The 16,358-nt window shown below is 42.7% G+C and overlaps 1 protein-coding gene across 50 annotated transcripts in view; it reads left to right on the top strand.

Moving 5' to 3' along the window:
- Window positions 1-16,358, top strand: part of CACNA1C (calcium voltage-gated channel subunit alpha1 C) — a 725,791-nt gene that overhangs the window by 683,234 nt on the left and 26,199 nt on the right. For all 50 annotated transcript variants that reach the window (XM_078338403.1, XM_035258332.3, XM_078338402.1 and 47 more), the window contains 4 exons: window positions 10,246-10,411; window positions 11,004-11,131; window positions 12,094-12,190; window positions 14,269-14,371. In XM_078338403.1, coding sequence (XP_078194529.1) covers window positions 10,246-10,411; window positions 11,004-11,131; window positions 12,094-12,190; window positions 14,269-14,371 — 494 coding nt within the window. The remainder of the gene's footprint in view (window positions 1-10,245; window positions 10,412-11,003; window positions 11,132-12,093; window positions 12,191-14,268; window positions 14,372-16,358) is intronic.

Here is a 16,358-nt window from a genome sequence, read left to right on the forward strand (position 1 = left end):
CACACCCCTGCATGGTGCCATGCTGTGGCCTGGTTGTAGAATGAGAGGGAACTGTCTGCTGGGGAGTAGGAAGGGAGAGGATGTATGCTTGCCATCCACTTGACAAGGAAGCCAGTGGTTCCATTGTCATTTAGATAACTTTCCATGGAGCAACACACTGGGCACTGGCACACCTGCTGGAAACCAGCCAAAGCCATTAGGGGAGCAAAAGTCACATGCTGAAAGTAGCATGGCTTGGAATCTGAACAGGCCCAAAGCCAACCTGGTGACACGCTTTGTGACCTTAACAGAGACAGCTAACTTCTCTGAACCTCGGTTTTCTTATCCAATAAGTACAGATATCTATCACTCCCAGCACCTGTGCCATTTGCCATGCTGGTTGCTTACGTCCACATGCACTGGGCTTCATCCTCATTTAATCCTCAACACAATACTAGCAAACTGAATCCAACAGTACCTGGAAAAGATGATGCATCATGATCAAGTGGGTTTCATTCCAGGGATGCAAGGATGGTTCAACATATGCACATCAATAAATGTAATACACCATATTAGCAGAATGAAGGAAAAGAGACCCATGTGATCATTTCAATAGGTGCATACAAAGCATTTGACAAAATTCAACATCCTTTCAAGATAAAAACCTCTCTAACAAATTAGGCATAGAAGGAATGTACTGCCACACAATAAAGGCCACATATGACAAGGCCACAACTAACATCATACATAATGGTGAAAAATTGAAAGCTTTTCCTTCAAGATGAGGAACAAGACAAAGATGCCCCCTCTCACCATTTCTAGTCAACATAATAATACTGGAAGTCCTAGCCAGAGCAATTAGGCAAATTTTTTTAAAAGGCATCCAAATAGGAAAGGAAGAAGTGAAATTTTCTCTGTTTGCTGATGACATGATCTTATATGTAGAAAATCCTAAAGACCACTGAAAAACTATTACAGCTGATAAACTAATTCAGTAAAGTTGCAGGATACAAAATCAACCACACAAAAATGAGTGGCATTTATTTACACTAACTATTAACTATCTGAAAGAGAAATTAAGAAATCAGCCCCTTTTACAATAGCATCAAAAAAAAATAAAAATAAAATACTTAGGAGTAAATTGAATGATCTATAAATGGAGAACTTAAAAAACCTGATAAAAGAAATAGTTGGTGACATAAATAGATGGAAAGATATCTTGTGTTCATGGATTGGAAGAATTAATATTGTTAAAATGACCGTACTACCCAAAGCAATCTACAAATGCAATTCCTATCAAAATGCCAAAGTCATTTTTTATGGAAATGGAAAAAACAATCCTATGGAACCACAAAAGACCCTGAATAGCCAAAGCAATCTTGAGCAAGAACAAAGCTGGAGGCATTACATTGCCTGATATCAAAATCTGTTACAAAGCTATAGTAACCAAACAGCATGATACTGGCATTAAAAACAGACACATAAAGCAATGGCTCAGGATAGAAACCTGAGAAATAAACCCACTCATTTATAGCCAACTGACTTTCGACAAAGGTGCCAAGAATACACTCTTTAATAGTGTTGCCAAAGAGGAATTACTTTCAAAATCATGCTAAACTTTCGTTAGCATTAGATTTCTCATTAACAAAAGTATGTATATAATAGAAGACAATGGAATAACATGTTCAAAATCATGAGGAAAGTGTATTTTTGAACCTGGCCCTCTATATGCAGTCTAAACAGCATTCAAGTAGCCAGGTAAAATAGAGACGTTTCCAAAAGTGTCAGAACCATAGAGTTTACTCCCCCACATGAGTCTTCCTTGAAGCAATTACTCAGGCTGTACTTCCACAGAATGAAAAATGAATCAAAGAACTAGAATGAGCAGAGTAATGATACGAGTAAAAAATAATGAAGCTGATAGTTGTGAGTTATGAACAAGGACATTATAAGTTTACACAAAGTCTAGATAATTGTTAAGGGGAAAATGTACAGAACCTTAATGACAATTTGGAAGTAATATTTTATGTTATGTCAGCAAGGTAGGAGGTGAGGTGGTAGAAGAATGAGAAACATGAAACCAGTTTCTTCTCTTGTTTGGGGCTAAGAAATAGATACTGTTTAATTCTGTACAAAACTAAGGGAACATATGTATAAATGCATGTGTTAAATATTTAAAAGTCAGTCACTAAAAAAATAGAAATGGAATGTATACATTCTAAACCACTAGAGGAAACAATGGACAAACATCAAGAGGAAGGTAAAGCAAAAGTAGAAAAAGAAATAAATAAAACACAGAAATTAGAATAGTAAAATGAGATGGCAGGAAGAAGAACAACAGCAGGCCGGGTGCAGTAGCTCACACCTGTAATCCCAGCACTTTGGGAGGCCGAGGTGGATGGATCATGAAGTCAGGAGATCAAGACCATCCTGGCTAACACAGTGAAACCCTGTCTCTACTGAAAATACAAAAAAAATTAGCTGGGCATGGTGGCACGCTCCTGCAGTCCCAGCTACTCAGGAGGCTGAGGCAAGAGAATCTCTTGAAACCAGGAGACGAGGTTGCAGTGAGCCAAGATTGTGCCACTGCACTCCAGCCTAGGCGACAGAGCGAGACTCTGTCTCAAAAACAAACAAACAAACAAAACCCCAAAGATAATAATTACTAAAAATTATTGAGCTAAAGTTCACTGTTAAAAGATACTCTGATGTTGACTTGAAGATATCTAGCTCTAGCCTGTTTGTAACAGATATAGTAAAACAAAATGACCTAAAGAAAATGAAAATAAAAGGATGGAAAAACAAATACCATATCAGGCTCACATTGTAGATGTAATAACAGCAGTAGCAGAAATAGAATTCCAGGTGAAAGGCATTAAACAAGACACAGAGAGATTTTATATTGATAAAAGGCATAATCCATCAAAAATATGTAACAGTCATAAAACTACCTGAGTCTAACAATATAGTTTGGAAATGTATCAATCACACACTGATAGAACTATAAGGAGAACACACACACACACACACACACAATGGCAGGTTTAATACAGGAAGTAGAGCATGACAGTTCAAATAGACCAACATAGAAAAAAGGGTAAAGAACATCTAAATAATACAATTAACAGACTTGATCTTATAGATTTATACTCAATAAATGGCAAAAAAAAAACCCACATCCTTTTTAAACACCCCAGAAACATTCACAAAAATTAGCCAAGATATAAGTCCAAAGAATTAAACAAATTCTAAAGCTGCTCTTATCTCGATATAGCAAAATTATAAATTAACCATAAAAACAATAACCCCTGCCGGGCGCAGTGGCTCACGCCTGTAATCCCAGCACTTTGGGAGGCCGAGGCGGGTGGATCATGAGGTCAAGAGATCGAGACCATCCTGGTCAACATGGTGAAACCCCGTCTCTATTAAAAATACAAAAAATTAGCTGGGCATGGTGGCGCGTGCCTGTAATCCCAGCTACTCAGGAGGCTGAGGCAGGAGAATTGCCTGAACCCAGGAGGCGGAGGTTGCGGTGAGCCGAGATCGCGCCATTGCCCTCCAACCTGGGTAACAAGAGCGAAACTCTGACTTGAGAAAAAAAGAACCCCTTCAAAATCTACTTAAAATGTTTGTCACTCTTCTTCGTAACTCAAAGCTGAAACTATAGCCTACAGTCATGCACCACAAAATGACATTTTGGCCAATGGCAGACTGCCTAAAATTACAATGGAGCTGGAAAATTCCTGTCACCCAGTGATGATGCTGTAGCACTGTAATGTAGCGCAAGGCTTTACTCATGTGCTCGTGGTGCTGTCAGTCATATAAAAGTGTAGCACAGACAATATGTACCGTGCATGACATTTGATAATGGGAATAAATGGCTGTCACCTGTTTATGTGCTTACTGCACTATACTTTTATCATTATTTTGCAACGTACTGCTTCTACTTATTTTTTTAAGTTAACTGTGAAGCAGCCTTAGGCAGATCCTGCAGGAGGTATCCAGAAGGCATTGTTATCATAGGAGATGACAGCTCCATGCGTGTTACCGCCCCTGAAGACCTTCCAGTGGGCAAGACGTGGAGGTGGAAGACAGTGGTATTGATGCTCCTGACCCTGTGTAGGCCTAGACTAATGTGTGGGTTTGTGTATTAGCTTTTAACAAAAAACGTAAAGTGTTTAATTTTAAAAAAAAAACATAAAATAAGGATATAAAGAAAAGTATTTTTGTACAGCTGTACAATGTGTGTTTTAAGTTGTGTTTTTATAAAAGAGTCAAAAGTTTAAAAAGTTTATAAAGTAAAACTGTTACATTAAGCTGAAGTTGATTACTGAAGAAAGAAAAATGCTTTTTATAAATGTGTGTAGCCTAAGTGTATGGTGTTTCTCATCTCCAGTGGTGTACCATAGTGTGCAGTCATGTCCTAGGCCTTCACATTCACTCACCACTCACTCGCTGCCCACCCAGAACAGCCTTCCCTCCTGCAAGCTCCATTCATGGTATGCACCTCTACAGTGCGCTAGCTTTACATCTTCTTTACTGGTCCATTTTTACTGTTCCTTTTCTGTTTAGCTATGTTTAGATACATAAATACTAACCGTTGTGTTCCAGTCGCGTGCTGTATCGGTTTGTAGCGCAGGGAGCCGAGGTGTGTCGTAGCTATCCCATCTAGGTTTGTGTGAGTCCACTGTATGCTGTTTGCACAACAGAATTGCCTAACCATGCATCTCCACATTGTTAAGTGACGCAGGACTGTACTTAGAAATGAGACCCAGAGCACCATATCTTAAGTGTAGGAGACGCATCAATCAACACCAAAGAAAAGTTCACAGCCTAAGATTTATTTATTTTAAAAGATTTATATTAAATAAGCTACTAAATGGGGAAGTGAATAGTAAAATAACCCCAGAATACGAAGGAATGCATTTTTTAAAATAAAAGCAGTTCAGGCACAGTGGCTCACATCTGTTAATCCCAGCACTTTGGGAGGCTGAGGCAGGCAGATGACGAGGTCAGGAGTTCAAGACCAGCTTAGCCAACATGGTGAAACCCTGTCTCTACTAAAAGTACAAAAATTAGTTGGGTGTGGTGGCAGGTGCCTGTAATCCCTTCTTCTTGGGAGGCTGAGGCAGGAAAGTCATTTGAACCCGGGAGGCAGAGGTTGCAGTGAGCTAAGATCATGCCATTGCACTACAGCCTGGGCAACAGGGTGAGACTCCATCTTAAAAAAAGTAAATAAAATAAAAGCATAAATTAATAAAATATAAAATAAAAAGGGATTTTATCAATAAACTCTAAAGCTGATCCTTTGAAAAGACCAATAAACAGACAAACCTTCATGAAATCCAATTTTTTTGAAAAAACAGAACATCAGGAATGCAAAAAGCAACATGATTACAGATGGGGATGTGATTTTTTAGAATGACAAGAGGATTCCATGCCTCTGTTTTGTGGCCCCTCAGAGGTGATTAGCTGCTTCAAGATGAAGCCAAAGCTCTCCTTCCCAGCCAGTGGCTGCCAGAAACCCATTGAAGTGGACAGTGAATGCAAACCATACCTTTTATGAGAAGCATATGGACTCAGAAGTTGCCTGTGTCACTCTGGGTAAAAAATAGAAGGGTTCTGTGGGCCGAACTAATGGTACAATGATAAGCATGGCTTCCTTATGAAGCGGCATGTCCTGACCTGTGGTTGTATCCACCTGCTACTGCATATGGGCATTCTGATATAGACCAAGGAGAACTGGAGAAGGAAAGCAGATTGTTCAGGGTTGCATTGTTGGTGCCAATCTGACTGTTCTTAATTTAGTTATTGTAAAAAAAAGATAGGGTGGAGAGAAGGATATTTCTAGACTGACTGATACTACTGTGCCTTTTCACCTGGGGTCCAAACAAGATGGCACAGTTCAATAACTTTTCCTTCTCTATAAAGATGATGTCCAGCAGTACGTTGTCAGTAAGCCCCTAAACAAAGATGTCAGGAACCTAGGACCAGAGCACCCGAGACTCAGCATCTTCTCACTCCACATGTCCTGCAACACAAATACTGACGTACTGCTCTGAAGAAACAGAACACTAAAAAACAGACAAGGAAGACCAGGTGTGGTGGCTCATGCCTATAATCCCAACACTTTGGGAGGCTGAGGCAAGTGGATCATGAGGTCAGGAGTTCGAGACCAGCATGGCCAACATGGTGAAACCCTGTCTCTACTAAAAGTGTAAAAATTAGCCTGGCACTTGCCTGAAATCCCAGCTACTAAGGAGGCTGAGGCAGGAGAATCACTTGAACTCAAGAGGTGGAGGTTGCAGTGAGCTGAGATCGTGCCACTGCACTCCAGCCTGGCGACAGAGAGAGACTGTGTCTCAAAAATGGTAATAATAATAAGGAAGAGGTCAAATAATATGCTAAACTTTTGGCCAAGAGAATGAAGGATACCAAAGATAAATGCCAGGAACAGATCTCCAAGACATGGAGGCTATGCTCAGTGAGAGCTTCTCAGTCTATCAAAAATAAAAGTTTCACCAGGTGTGGTGGCTCACACCTGTAATCTCCACAACTTGGGAGGCTGAGGGGGGAAGATCACTTAAGACCAGGAGTATGAAACCAGCCTGGGCAACACAGCAAAACTCCATCATTAAAAATAAAAACTCAAAATATTACCCAGGTGTGGTGCCATGCATCTGTAGTCTCAGCTACTTGAGAAGCTGAGGTGGGAAGATCACTTAAGCCCAGGAGTTTGAGGTTACAGTGAGCTAAGATGGCTCCACTGCACTCCGGCCTGGATGATGAAGTGACATCCCATCTCTAAACACACACACACACACGATTTTTCTAAAAGTGGCAGACAAATAATATCAGAATCAAATAAGAAGACAGAGAACATCATGAACACATTTATGACAATATATTTGAAAACCTAAATGAAAAAAAAGAATTATAAATTATCTTAAGAATAAAAGAAAAAAACTACAACATAAATTGAAAAGGTAGTCAAAAATTTACCCTTTGAAAAGGCCCAATATTCAATATTTTTATTTGTGAGGTCTGTGAAAGAATTGATCATTACAATGTTACATAAACATTCCAGGAACAGAAAGATGTAGAAAACCTCCTCACTCATCCCATAAGACTAATATAAAGTTAATGCCAACAAGAAAAAGATTAAAAAGCGAGCAGTTATAAATATGAAAATGTGTACACGTAACTGTCATTGTGTGCAGACAACAGGCTAATTCAAGTAGAAAATCTATGCAAATTAACTAAAAACCTTTTATGACAATACAACTAATAAAGTGAAAAATTAAAATATTAACAAAGAAAAATAATTGCTTTCCTGTACTGGTAATAATTAATTAGTAAATATAATAGACAAGATCTTATACTATTACTTTTTCAATATTATTATTTTGTAACTCTTGCCCAATAAAAGAAGACAAGAAAAATAAAGCAAAGCCTAAGAATTGGGAGGAAGAAACAAAATTAAATGCCAAAAAAACTGATTGCCTGTGTATCTATACAAGAAAAATTACAGAAAGTTGCTAAAACTAATAGGGGAGTTCAGCAAATATTCTGTAATATGAAATTAATTGTATTCCCTCTATATCAGCAGCAAACAGATACAGCTTTTAAAATATAATGTTGAAACTATACCATTTTAAATGTGCAACAAAATAAAAGAAATGATATGCCACATTTCCGGCCAGCAGACTTAATATCATAAAGATGTCAGGATTCCCCAAATTAATCAATATCTCAGTGCAATTCTAATAAAACTTCCAACAGAATTACTTGTAGAGCCTGAAACTGATGCTAATGTGTCTGTGGAATAGAAAAGGAAACTGAATAGCCAAGATAAATGTTGAAGAACCACAGGTTGGAAGGACTCCTGCTCTGTGAGAGGGCAGGACTTACTATAAGGCTATGGGAATGAAGACAGCACACTACATCAGTACCAAGATAAACAGATAAACCTAAGGAATGGAATGTAAAGGCTAGCACAAGACCCACACACCTATGAACATACAGCTCGTGGCGGAAGAAATATTTCAATTAGGTAGGTAAAGGTGTACTATTCAGTAAATAGTATTAATAAAATTACTTATCTATACAGAAAAAAATAAAAGCATATTTCTACCTCATATCAAACCTGAAAGTAAATTTCAGGTTAACAAGTTATTGTGAAAAACTAAACTTTAGAACCTTTAGAAGAACACAGAAAAGAATGTTTTTATGACCTAAAATAGGGAAGGATTTTTAAAACAAGATCCAAAAAGCACAAAACATAGAGGAAAAAATTAAAAATTTGACCTCACTGAAATAAAAAACTTAGATTCACCAAAATACACTATAAATAATGCCAGAGACAAGCCACAAGTTGGAATAAGATATTTCTGATGCATACAACTAACAACGGATTAAGAATAGACATGAAAGCACCATGAGATACCACCCTACTCTTGCAAGAATGGCTATAATTAAAATAATAGTAATCATAGATGTTGGTATGGATGTGGTGAAAAGGGAACACTTTTACACTGCTGGCGGGAATGTAAACTAGTACAACCACTATGGAAAACAGTATGGAGATTCCTTAAAGAACTAAAAGGGATATACTATACTATTCCATACAGCAATCCCACTACTGGGTATCTACCCAAAGGAAAAGAAGTCATTACATGAAAGAGACACATGCACACACACGTTTAGGGCAGCACAATTTGCAACTGGAAAGATATGGAACCGGCTGAGTGTGGTGGCTCAGGCCTGCAATCACAGCACTTTGGGAGGCCAAGGCAGGCGAATCACCTGAGGTCAGGAGTTCAAGGCCAGCCTCGCCAACATGGTGAAAGCCCATCTCTACTAAAAATACAAAATTTAGCAGGTGTGGTGGTGCATGCCTGTAATCCCAGCTACTCGGGAGGCTGAGGCAGGAGAAAGGAGACTCGCTTGAACCCAGGAGGTGGAGGTTACAGTGAGCTGAAATTGTGCCACTGCACCCCAGCCTGGGTGATAGAGCTAGGCTCTGTTTCAAAAAAAAAGAAAGAAAAAAAGATATGGAACTAACCTAAATGTCCATCAGCCAACGAATGGATAAAGACAATGTGACGTATATACACCATGGAATACTACTCAGTCATAAAATGCAATAAAATAATGGACTTTGCAGCAACCTGGATGAATTTGGAGGCCATTATTCTAAGTGAAGTAACAGGAATGGAAAACCAAATATCATATGTTCTCACTTATAAGTAGGAGCTAAGCTATAAGGATGCAAAGGCATACGAATGATATAATGGACTTTGGGGACTTGGGGAAGAGTGGGAGGACAGTCAGCGATAAAAGACGACGCATTGGGTATCGTGTACACTGTTTGGGTGATGAGTGCACCGGATCTCAGAATTAACCACCAAAGAACTTGTTCATGTAAGCCAAAACTACCTGTTTCCAAAAAACAATTGAAATGTTTTAAAAGAATAGAGAATAGAATATCTTAAGCACCCTACAAGCGAACAAGAAAACAACCTGAATCAAACAAGCAAAAATATGAACATGCAATTTAACAGAAGATAAATATCTAAACTCTCCACCCACTAATCAATCATTTTATAACCAAATTAAAGCAACAGTGACGTGTCTCACACACATTATATGAGCAACATTTAAACCAATTCACTAATGAATTGATGAGTTTGTACAGTAATGTCATTTCTCCTACACTGGTAATAGGGGTCTAAGTTGGACAAACATGAAATATCTAGTGAAAATGAAGATACATGTACTCTAACTGGCAATCCCACTTCTGAGTGGATACCCAAGATATAAATCTGCATGTTTATTGCAGTGTTATTTGTCCTAGTAAAAGAAAAAATGAAACACCTAAATGTTCCTTAACAGGACAGTGGATTTTTTTATGGTACGTTCATATAACAAGCATACCCCTACACAGCAGTCAAGGTGAAAGAACTAGAACTAAAATACATCCAAAGTGCTAAGTCTCAAAAACATCGTGTGGATTGCAAAAACAGCAAGTTTTCAGAAAACGTGCAATGTGTTACTTTTATATAAAATTTTTAAATCTCCAAAATAATGCTATGTGTTCACATATTTAGTGAACATACCAGAGCATTTCGGGAATGATGAACATCGAGTTCATTTTAGTGATTCCCTCTGGGGAAGGAGGAAAGGGAAACGTGGGGAAGGGTGAGAGGGCCCTCCTTGGAGTCTATAGGATGGGCTGCATGGCCGTGGGCTCTCCCTCCCCTCCAGGTGTGCCACTGGGGAGGCCTGGCAGGACATCATGCTGGCCTGCATGCCAGGCAAGAAGTGTGCCCCAGAGTCTGAGCCCAGCAACAGCACGGAGGGTGAAACACCCTGTGGCAGCAGCTTTGCCGTCTTCTACTTCATCAGCTTCTACATGCTCTGTGCCTTCCTGGTAAGCCGACGGGGGCCTCAACAGCTAGTCATGAGTGCCCAGGTCCAGGGCAGCCTGAGCCCTCCATCTCTGCAGCTCATGGTCAGGGCAACCCCATCAGAGGAGCTGGCTTGGGAAGACTAAGTTGACAGGAGTGTCCAGCCACATGGAGAGAAAGGCAGAAAGCCCTGGGCCAGAGTGAGCGCCACCAGCATCTTGCTTGTCCGTTCTTGGCTCTTGTCATGGTGGCATTGTCCCAGAGGACAAAGGGGACATTTGAAGGCCTAGAAAGAACTATGCTTTTTAGCATCTTGCTGAGGAGTGAGGAAAAGGGGATAAAGTCCCCCTCTGTCCTGGGCAGCCCTGCCCAGCATCTCAGTAGGAAGGAAGCTGTAGCCCAGATGTGGGTTCATCCCACGTAACTCTCAGGGAAGCTGTATCAAGGTTATGTCCAAGAGACCCAAGACTGGTAGTTCTAAGACTGGCAAGATGGATTACTGGTCTTTAGAAATGTTGGCTTCTGCCATCTGTGGGCCCTGGCTGGGAAGGGGGTTCCAGAGGCAGGTGTGTAGGAACGTCTTCTCAGAGCACTTCACGGTACTGTCTCCCGCAGATCATCAACCTCTTTGTAGCTGTCATCATGGACAACTTTGACTACCTGACAAGGGACTGGTCCATCCTTGGTCCCCACCACCTGGATGAGTTTAAAAGAATTTGGGCAGAGTACGACCCTGAAGCCAAGTAAGTTCCCAGAGGGAAATCCTGATTCCCCAAGCTGAGAGAGGGTAGAGCTGACCACACCTGCAGAAGGGGTTCAAGGTGGGCCAACACTGCGTGGATCAACTGGAAACACCGAACTGCATCAAACCCCAGGGTGAAGGGTCAAGGTCCAGCAGGACAAGGCCCAGCACCTCAAAGTCAAGACTATATCTACTAAGTCAGGTGCGGTGGCTCACACCTGTTATTCCAGCACTTTGGGAGGCCAAGGTGGGTGAATCACTTGAGGCCAGGAGTTCAAGACCAGCCTGGCCAACATAGTGAACCCCAACTCTACTAAAAATCAAAAACTAGCCAGACATGGTGACACACACTTATAGTCCCAGCTCCTCCAGAGGCCAAGGCACGAGAATTGCTTGAACCCAGGAGGTGGAGGTTGCAGTGAGCTGAGATCACACCGCTGCACTCCAGCCTGGGTGACAGAGCAAGACTCCATCTCAAAATACATACATACATATATATATATGCAATATTCAGTAGAATGGAAGGATAGGAAATTCTAGTATCAGGAATAACTAGTAAGTGTTGAAGTTAGGATATGTAAGGTGGGGGAAAATCTTGACTCCATTCCTGCTTTTGGTCTAAAGATCATATTTACCCTCAGTAAATACCTTTTGGTCTGAAGGTTAGTTCATTCAATCATCAAGTACATATTGAGAATTCTGTTGTGCCGCTAAAATCCCTTCCACCTTGAACATAGCATGGGCAGAAAATTACTCATTAAAATCTAAACGTGTGTATTGGTTTGGGCTGTGTCATGCAGTTCTGCAACTCTGCACTGAGTGTGACTAATCGGGCCACCACACCATGCAGCGTTCCCCATATGAGTGGGCTGTACCCCTCAGGTGCATGTGTCCTGAGCTGCTGGCAGAGACCATGGCTCTCTGATGCTCTGTCCCTTCTCTCCTTCCTCCTTCCTCTTCTAGGGGTCGTATCAAACACCTGGACGTGGTGACCCTTCTCCGGCGGATTCAGCCCCCACTGGGTTTTGGGAAGCTGTGCCCTCACCGTGTGGCTTGCAAAGTAAGAGATGACTGGGTTCTTGGGAGGAAGAGAGAAAACAGGGGAGGCAAAGTACCCGTTTCTTGTGATCCTCTAAGAGAACAAACATACTAGTTTTGGGCCTAAAAGAAGGAGCCTGAGCCAGATTACATCTTAAGGGTGCTTCCAGCTCTAAGTCCTCAGACTCCGTAAGAGAATAACAGAGTGAATGCCTCATGTCCCAGTGAGCCAGGAGCCCAGTTCTGGATAAAGGACTTGTTCAGCCCATCCCACTGCACCATCCAGGCATCCTGGGATGGGAGACTTCTCAGCCTAGGCTAGAGGGGTTAGGAGTTCTTTCACTGGAGCTGGAGGGCCGTTAGAGAGTCCAGGCATTGACTTCAGGGGTCTGTGAGCCCTAAAATTGTACGTAAAATCACTAAAATACAAAGTTTACCGGGGGAGGATTTCTCACTTTAATCAGATTCCTTAGTGAGATCATGACCCAGAAAAGAGTGTCATTTCTATTCCCGCACCCCCCCCCACTCTCCACCCTAGTCATTCTGTGCTCCCTGTTGGGGCAATAATGAGCTGGCGGAGAGCTGGGAAGAGAGACCAGAGGGATAGATCAAGGAGGAAACTCAGATGCAAGAGGATTCGGCTCTGTGAGAATCCATTCATGGAAAACACAGATTGAGGGCACATAGAACCTTCTACTTGTGCTCTGTTTACTGAGTTTCTTCTCATATGTGCCTCCACTCTGCCCCAAAAGACAGATTTTAAGAGATTTCCAAAGGCATAGAAAATATCATAAAAAGGGAGCATAAAATAAATGCAAGGTGCAAACACCATACAAAGCGAGGGTGGGGGGAGGGGTGCAGCTTGGAGGGGGTTCGTGTGTCTCAGGATGGGCCTGGGCAGGCTGAAGCCTGGGTGTGAAACTTTCCAGTGGCCGTGATACAGTTCACACTATCCATGAGGTTCAGATCATCAACATCTGGTCACTCAGGAAAAGTGTAACCCTTCTAGACACTGAGATTAGCAGGAGGTCACCATGCTAGCGGACAAAGAGTTCACCTTGAGCATGCCCGTGGCATGGATGCCATGATGGTCTTCACATCACACATCCTCATCATGGCCCAGTGCATGCTGAGGGCCCCACACCAGAGCCTTCAGTGCCAGGGAAGCCTGTTTTGGGGGTGCCCTTGCAAAGAAGAGGGTAAGACAGATCTACCCAGAGTCAGCAAGCTTCTGCTCCAGCTTGATGCAGAAGCACGTTTGTCAATAGACAGGACAGGCGCCATCCCCTGCAGGCAAAGCTCCTGTGATCCTTTCTCTTCTCTGGGCTGTGGACAAATGCTGCCTGGCAGGTGGGCTCCCACCACATGATGGCGTGCAGCTGGCCTCTTCTGCCAGTGGAGAGCACACCTGCACGCCTGAGCAGACTTTCAAGCAGGGCACAAGGTTGAGTGGCTTCACATCCTTTTGTGGAAGCGAGGGTCTGATGAGGACAAATTTCATACCTTTCCCACTCTGTGAGGAGGGTCAAAAGTAGTTATGGCAAAGATTCTCTCTGGAATGCTTCAGGGAGTATTCACTCCCTGCCTACTCCAACAACACCCACACAAGCTGTGTCTCCCCCAGCGTCCTCTGGGTATTAGGCCATCCTTGTACTGCTATAAAGAAATAGCAGAGACTGGGTAATTTATAAGAAAATGGGTTTAATTGGCCCACAGTTCTGCAGGCTATATGGAAAGCATGGCACCAGCATTCTGCTTCTGGGGAGGCCTCAGGAAGCTTCCTGAGGTGTAAGGGAAAGGGGAGGCAGGTGCGTCACATGGAGAGACAGGGAGCAAGAGAGAAGGGGAAGGGACCACACACTTTTAAACAATCACATCTCATGAGAGCTCACTCATCAAGGGGATGGTGCTAAATCATTTATGAGAAATCCACCACCATGATGCACCACCTTCCATCATGCCCCACCTCCAAATCTGGGGATTACAGTTCAACATGAGATTTGGGCAGGGGCACAGATCCATATTACTCTGCCATGGTGTTCTGTAGTCCCCTAAGCACCACATGCCATCATCACCAGCTTTTCTCCCCTTCCCCTGCAGCGCCTGGTCTCCATGAACATGCCTCTGAACAGCGACGGGACAGTCATGTTCAATGCCACCCTGTTTGCCCTGGTCAGGACGGCCCTGAGGATCAAAACAGAAGGTAAGGGCACCTGTGGGCACTTGGAGAGCCACTCAGACAGTCCAGCAGACAATCAGAGAGGAGCTCAGCAGCCTGCAAAGTGCTCGAGGGACCTTCCCGCCCCAGACAGCTTCCGAACAGGGATATGGGAGTGTAACCTGTGCTCCAGGATGTCGCCGGGCCCCAGACTGCTCATGATTTATTTGCTTCCTGAATGGCCTCCCTGCCTCTAGCTCAGGGGTATCCAATCTTTTGGCTTTTCTAGGCCACATTGAAAGAAGAAGAATGTCTTGGGTCACACATAAAATATACTAACAATAGCTGATAAGCTGAAAAAAAAAAAAAAAAAAAAAAAACCTCAACGTTTTAAGAAAGTTTGCAAATATGTTGGGCCACATTCAAAGCCGTCCTGGGCCACAGATGGCCCATGCCTGTGGGTTGGACAAGCTTGCTGTAGCTTATTCATTTTGAACTCTAGCTTTCCATGAAACTCTGGGACTCATTCTGGGAAGTATCTTAAGTCAGAGGGTATAGCTCACAAAACAGAGAGATAGGTGTTCCCTGAAGCAGGACCAACCCCTGTCAAAAAGGACTTACATTGGCTACAGGTGGGTGTCTTAAACATGCAGCTGTTTAAATTATTAGGACGGTGCTGGGAAGACATATGGGAATGGGGACATAGCGACAGGTGGTAGCTTTGGTGGAGGTCATTGCACACATTGTATGAGATGAGCCTGGCTCAAGGCTATCAGCTGGCTGAAAGGTGAGGATTCAGACCTCACCTGTGCCACCTAGTCAGACCGGGCTCCCTCAGGGCTGTGTCCACTAGGAGGGGCCCTTCTAGTTTTCACAAGGCACCCTAAGGCTAGTAGCAGCCTGAGTGAGATAACCTGCTCACTTTACAGTGGGTAAGAGTTTGTGAACCACTGTGGGAAAGGCTGTATTAAATATACCTCAGAAGATGCCATTTCTCTCCAAGAGTGTCCAGCCTTAGCGCGTCTAGTGTTTCTTAGAGCGTGGTCAAAAGACCACCTGCTGCAGAATCAGCTGTGCACACCTGTTTAAGCTACTGAGTCCCAGGCACCCACACAGATCTGCTGAAGCCAGCTCCCTGAGCTTGGGGCCCAGGAATCTGCATTTTGAACCAGCTACAGCGATGATTCGAACCCAACAGTGTGGTAATTAGAGAAAACACAGATAAGACAAGCAGTATGCTTCCCTCCCCTTCCTACACTTCCAGCCTAAAGCGCAGGCTGCCCATCAGTGTTTTCCTTTGGGGAAACAGCAGGAGCCCTGGGCGGGGAGATGGAATCTGAGTCCCTGCTCTCTCACTAATGACAAGAGTATGAGCCATTTACTCTATCTCTACTTCAGTTGCTTCATTTATAGACTAGAGAAAGGTGATTACATCTGGGCATTTAATTCATTGAATAGACCAGAGATGGGCCTTCTCTCAGTTAGATCCTCCCAGAAAATAACAGAAACATTTGAAATGGAGGGAAAAGAGAACCAATCCACCAAAAGTCAAAATAATGAGCTGATTTTTAAAAAATAAAACTAAGGGCCAGATACAGTGGCTCATGCCTGTAATCCCAGCCCTTTGGGAGGCTGAGGCAGGTGGATCACCTGAGGTCAGAAGTTCAAGACCAGCCTGGCCAACATGGTGAAACCCCATCTCTACTAAAATACAAAAATTAGCCAGGCATGGTGGTGGGCGCCTGTAGTCCCAGCCACTCGGGAGGCTGAGGCAGGAGAATCACTTGAACCTGGGAGGTAGATGGAGGTTGCAGTGAGCTGAGATCATGCCACTGCACTCCAGCCTGGGCAACAGAGCAAGACACTGTCTCAAAAAATCAAATCAAATTAAATTAAAAATAAAAATAGGACAAGTTTTGCTACTAAACTAAAAAAAAAAAAGCAGAGGCTAAAAAAATATACCATCAGTAGCCGATGCAATCACTCAATCTGAAACGGGCAGAAATAGGCCGATTTCTGACTACCAGAAAAC

Source organism: Callithrix jacchus, chromosome 9 (genome assembly GCF_049354715.1).
Source record: "Callithrix jacchus isolate 240 chromosome 9, calJac240_pri, whole genome shotgun sequence".
NCBI lineage: Eukaryota > Metazoa > Chordata > Mammalia > Primates > Cebidae > Callithrix > Callithrix jacchus.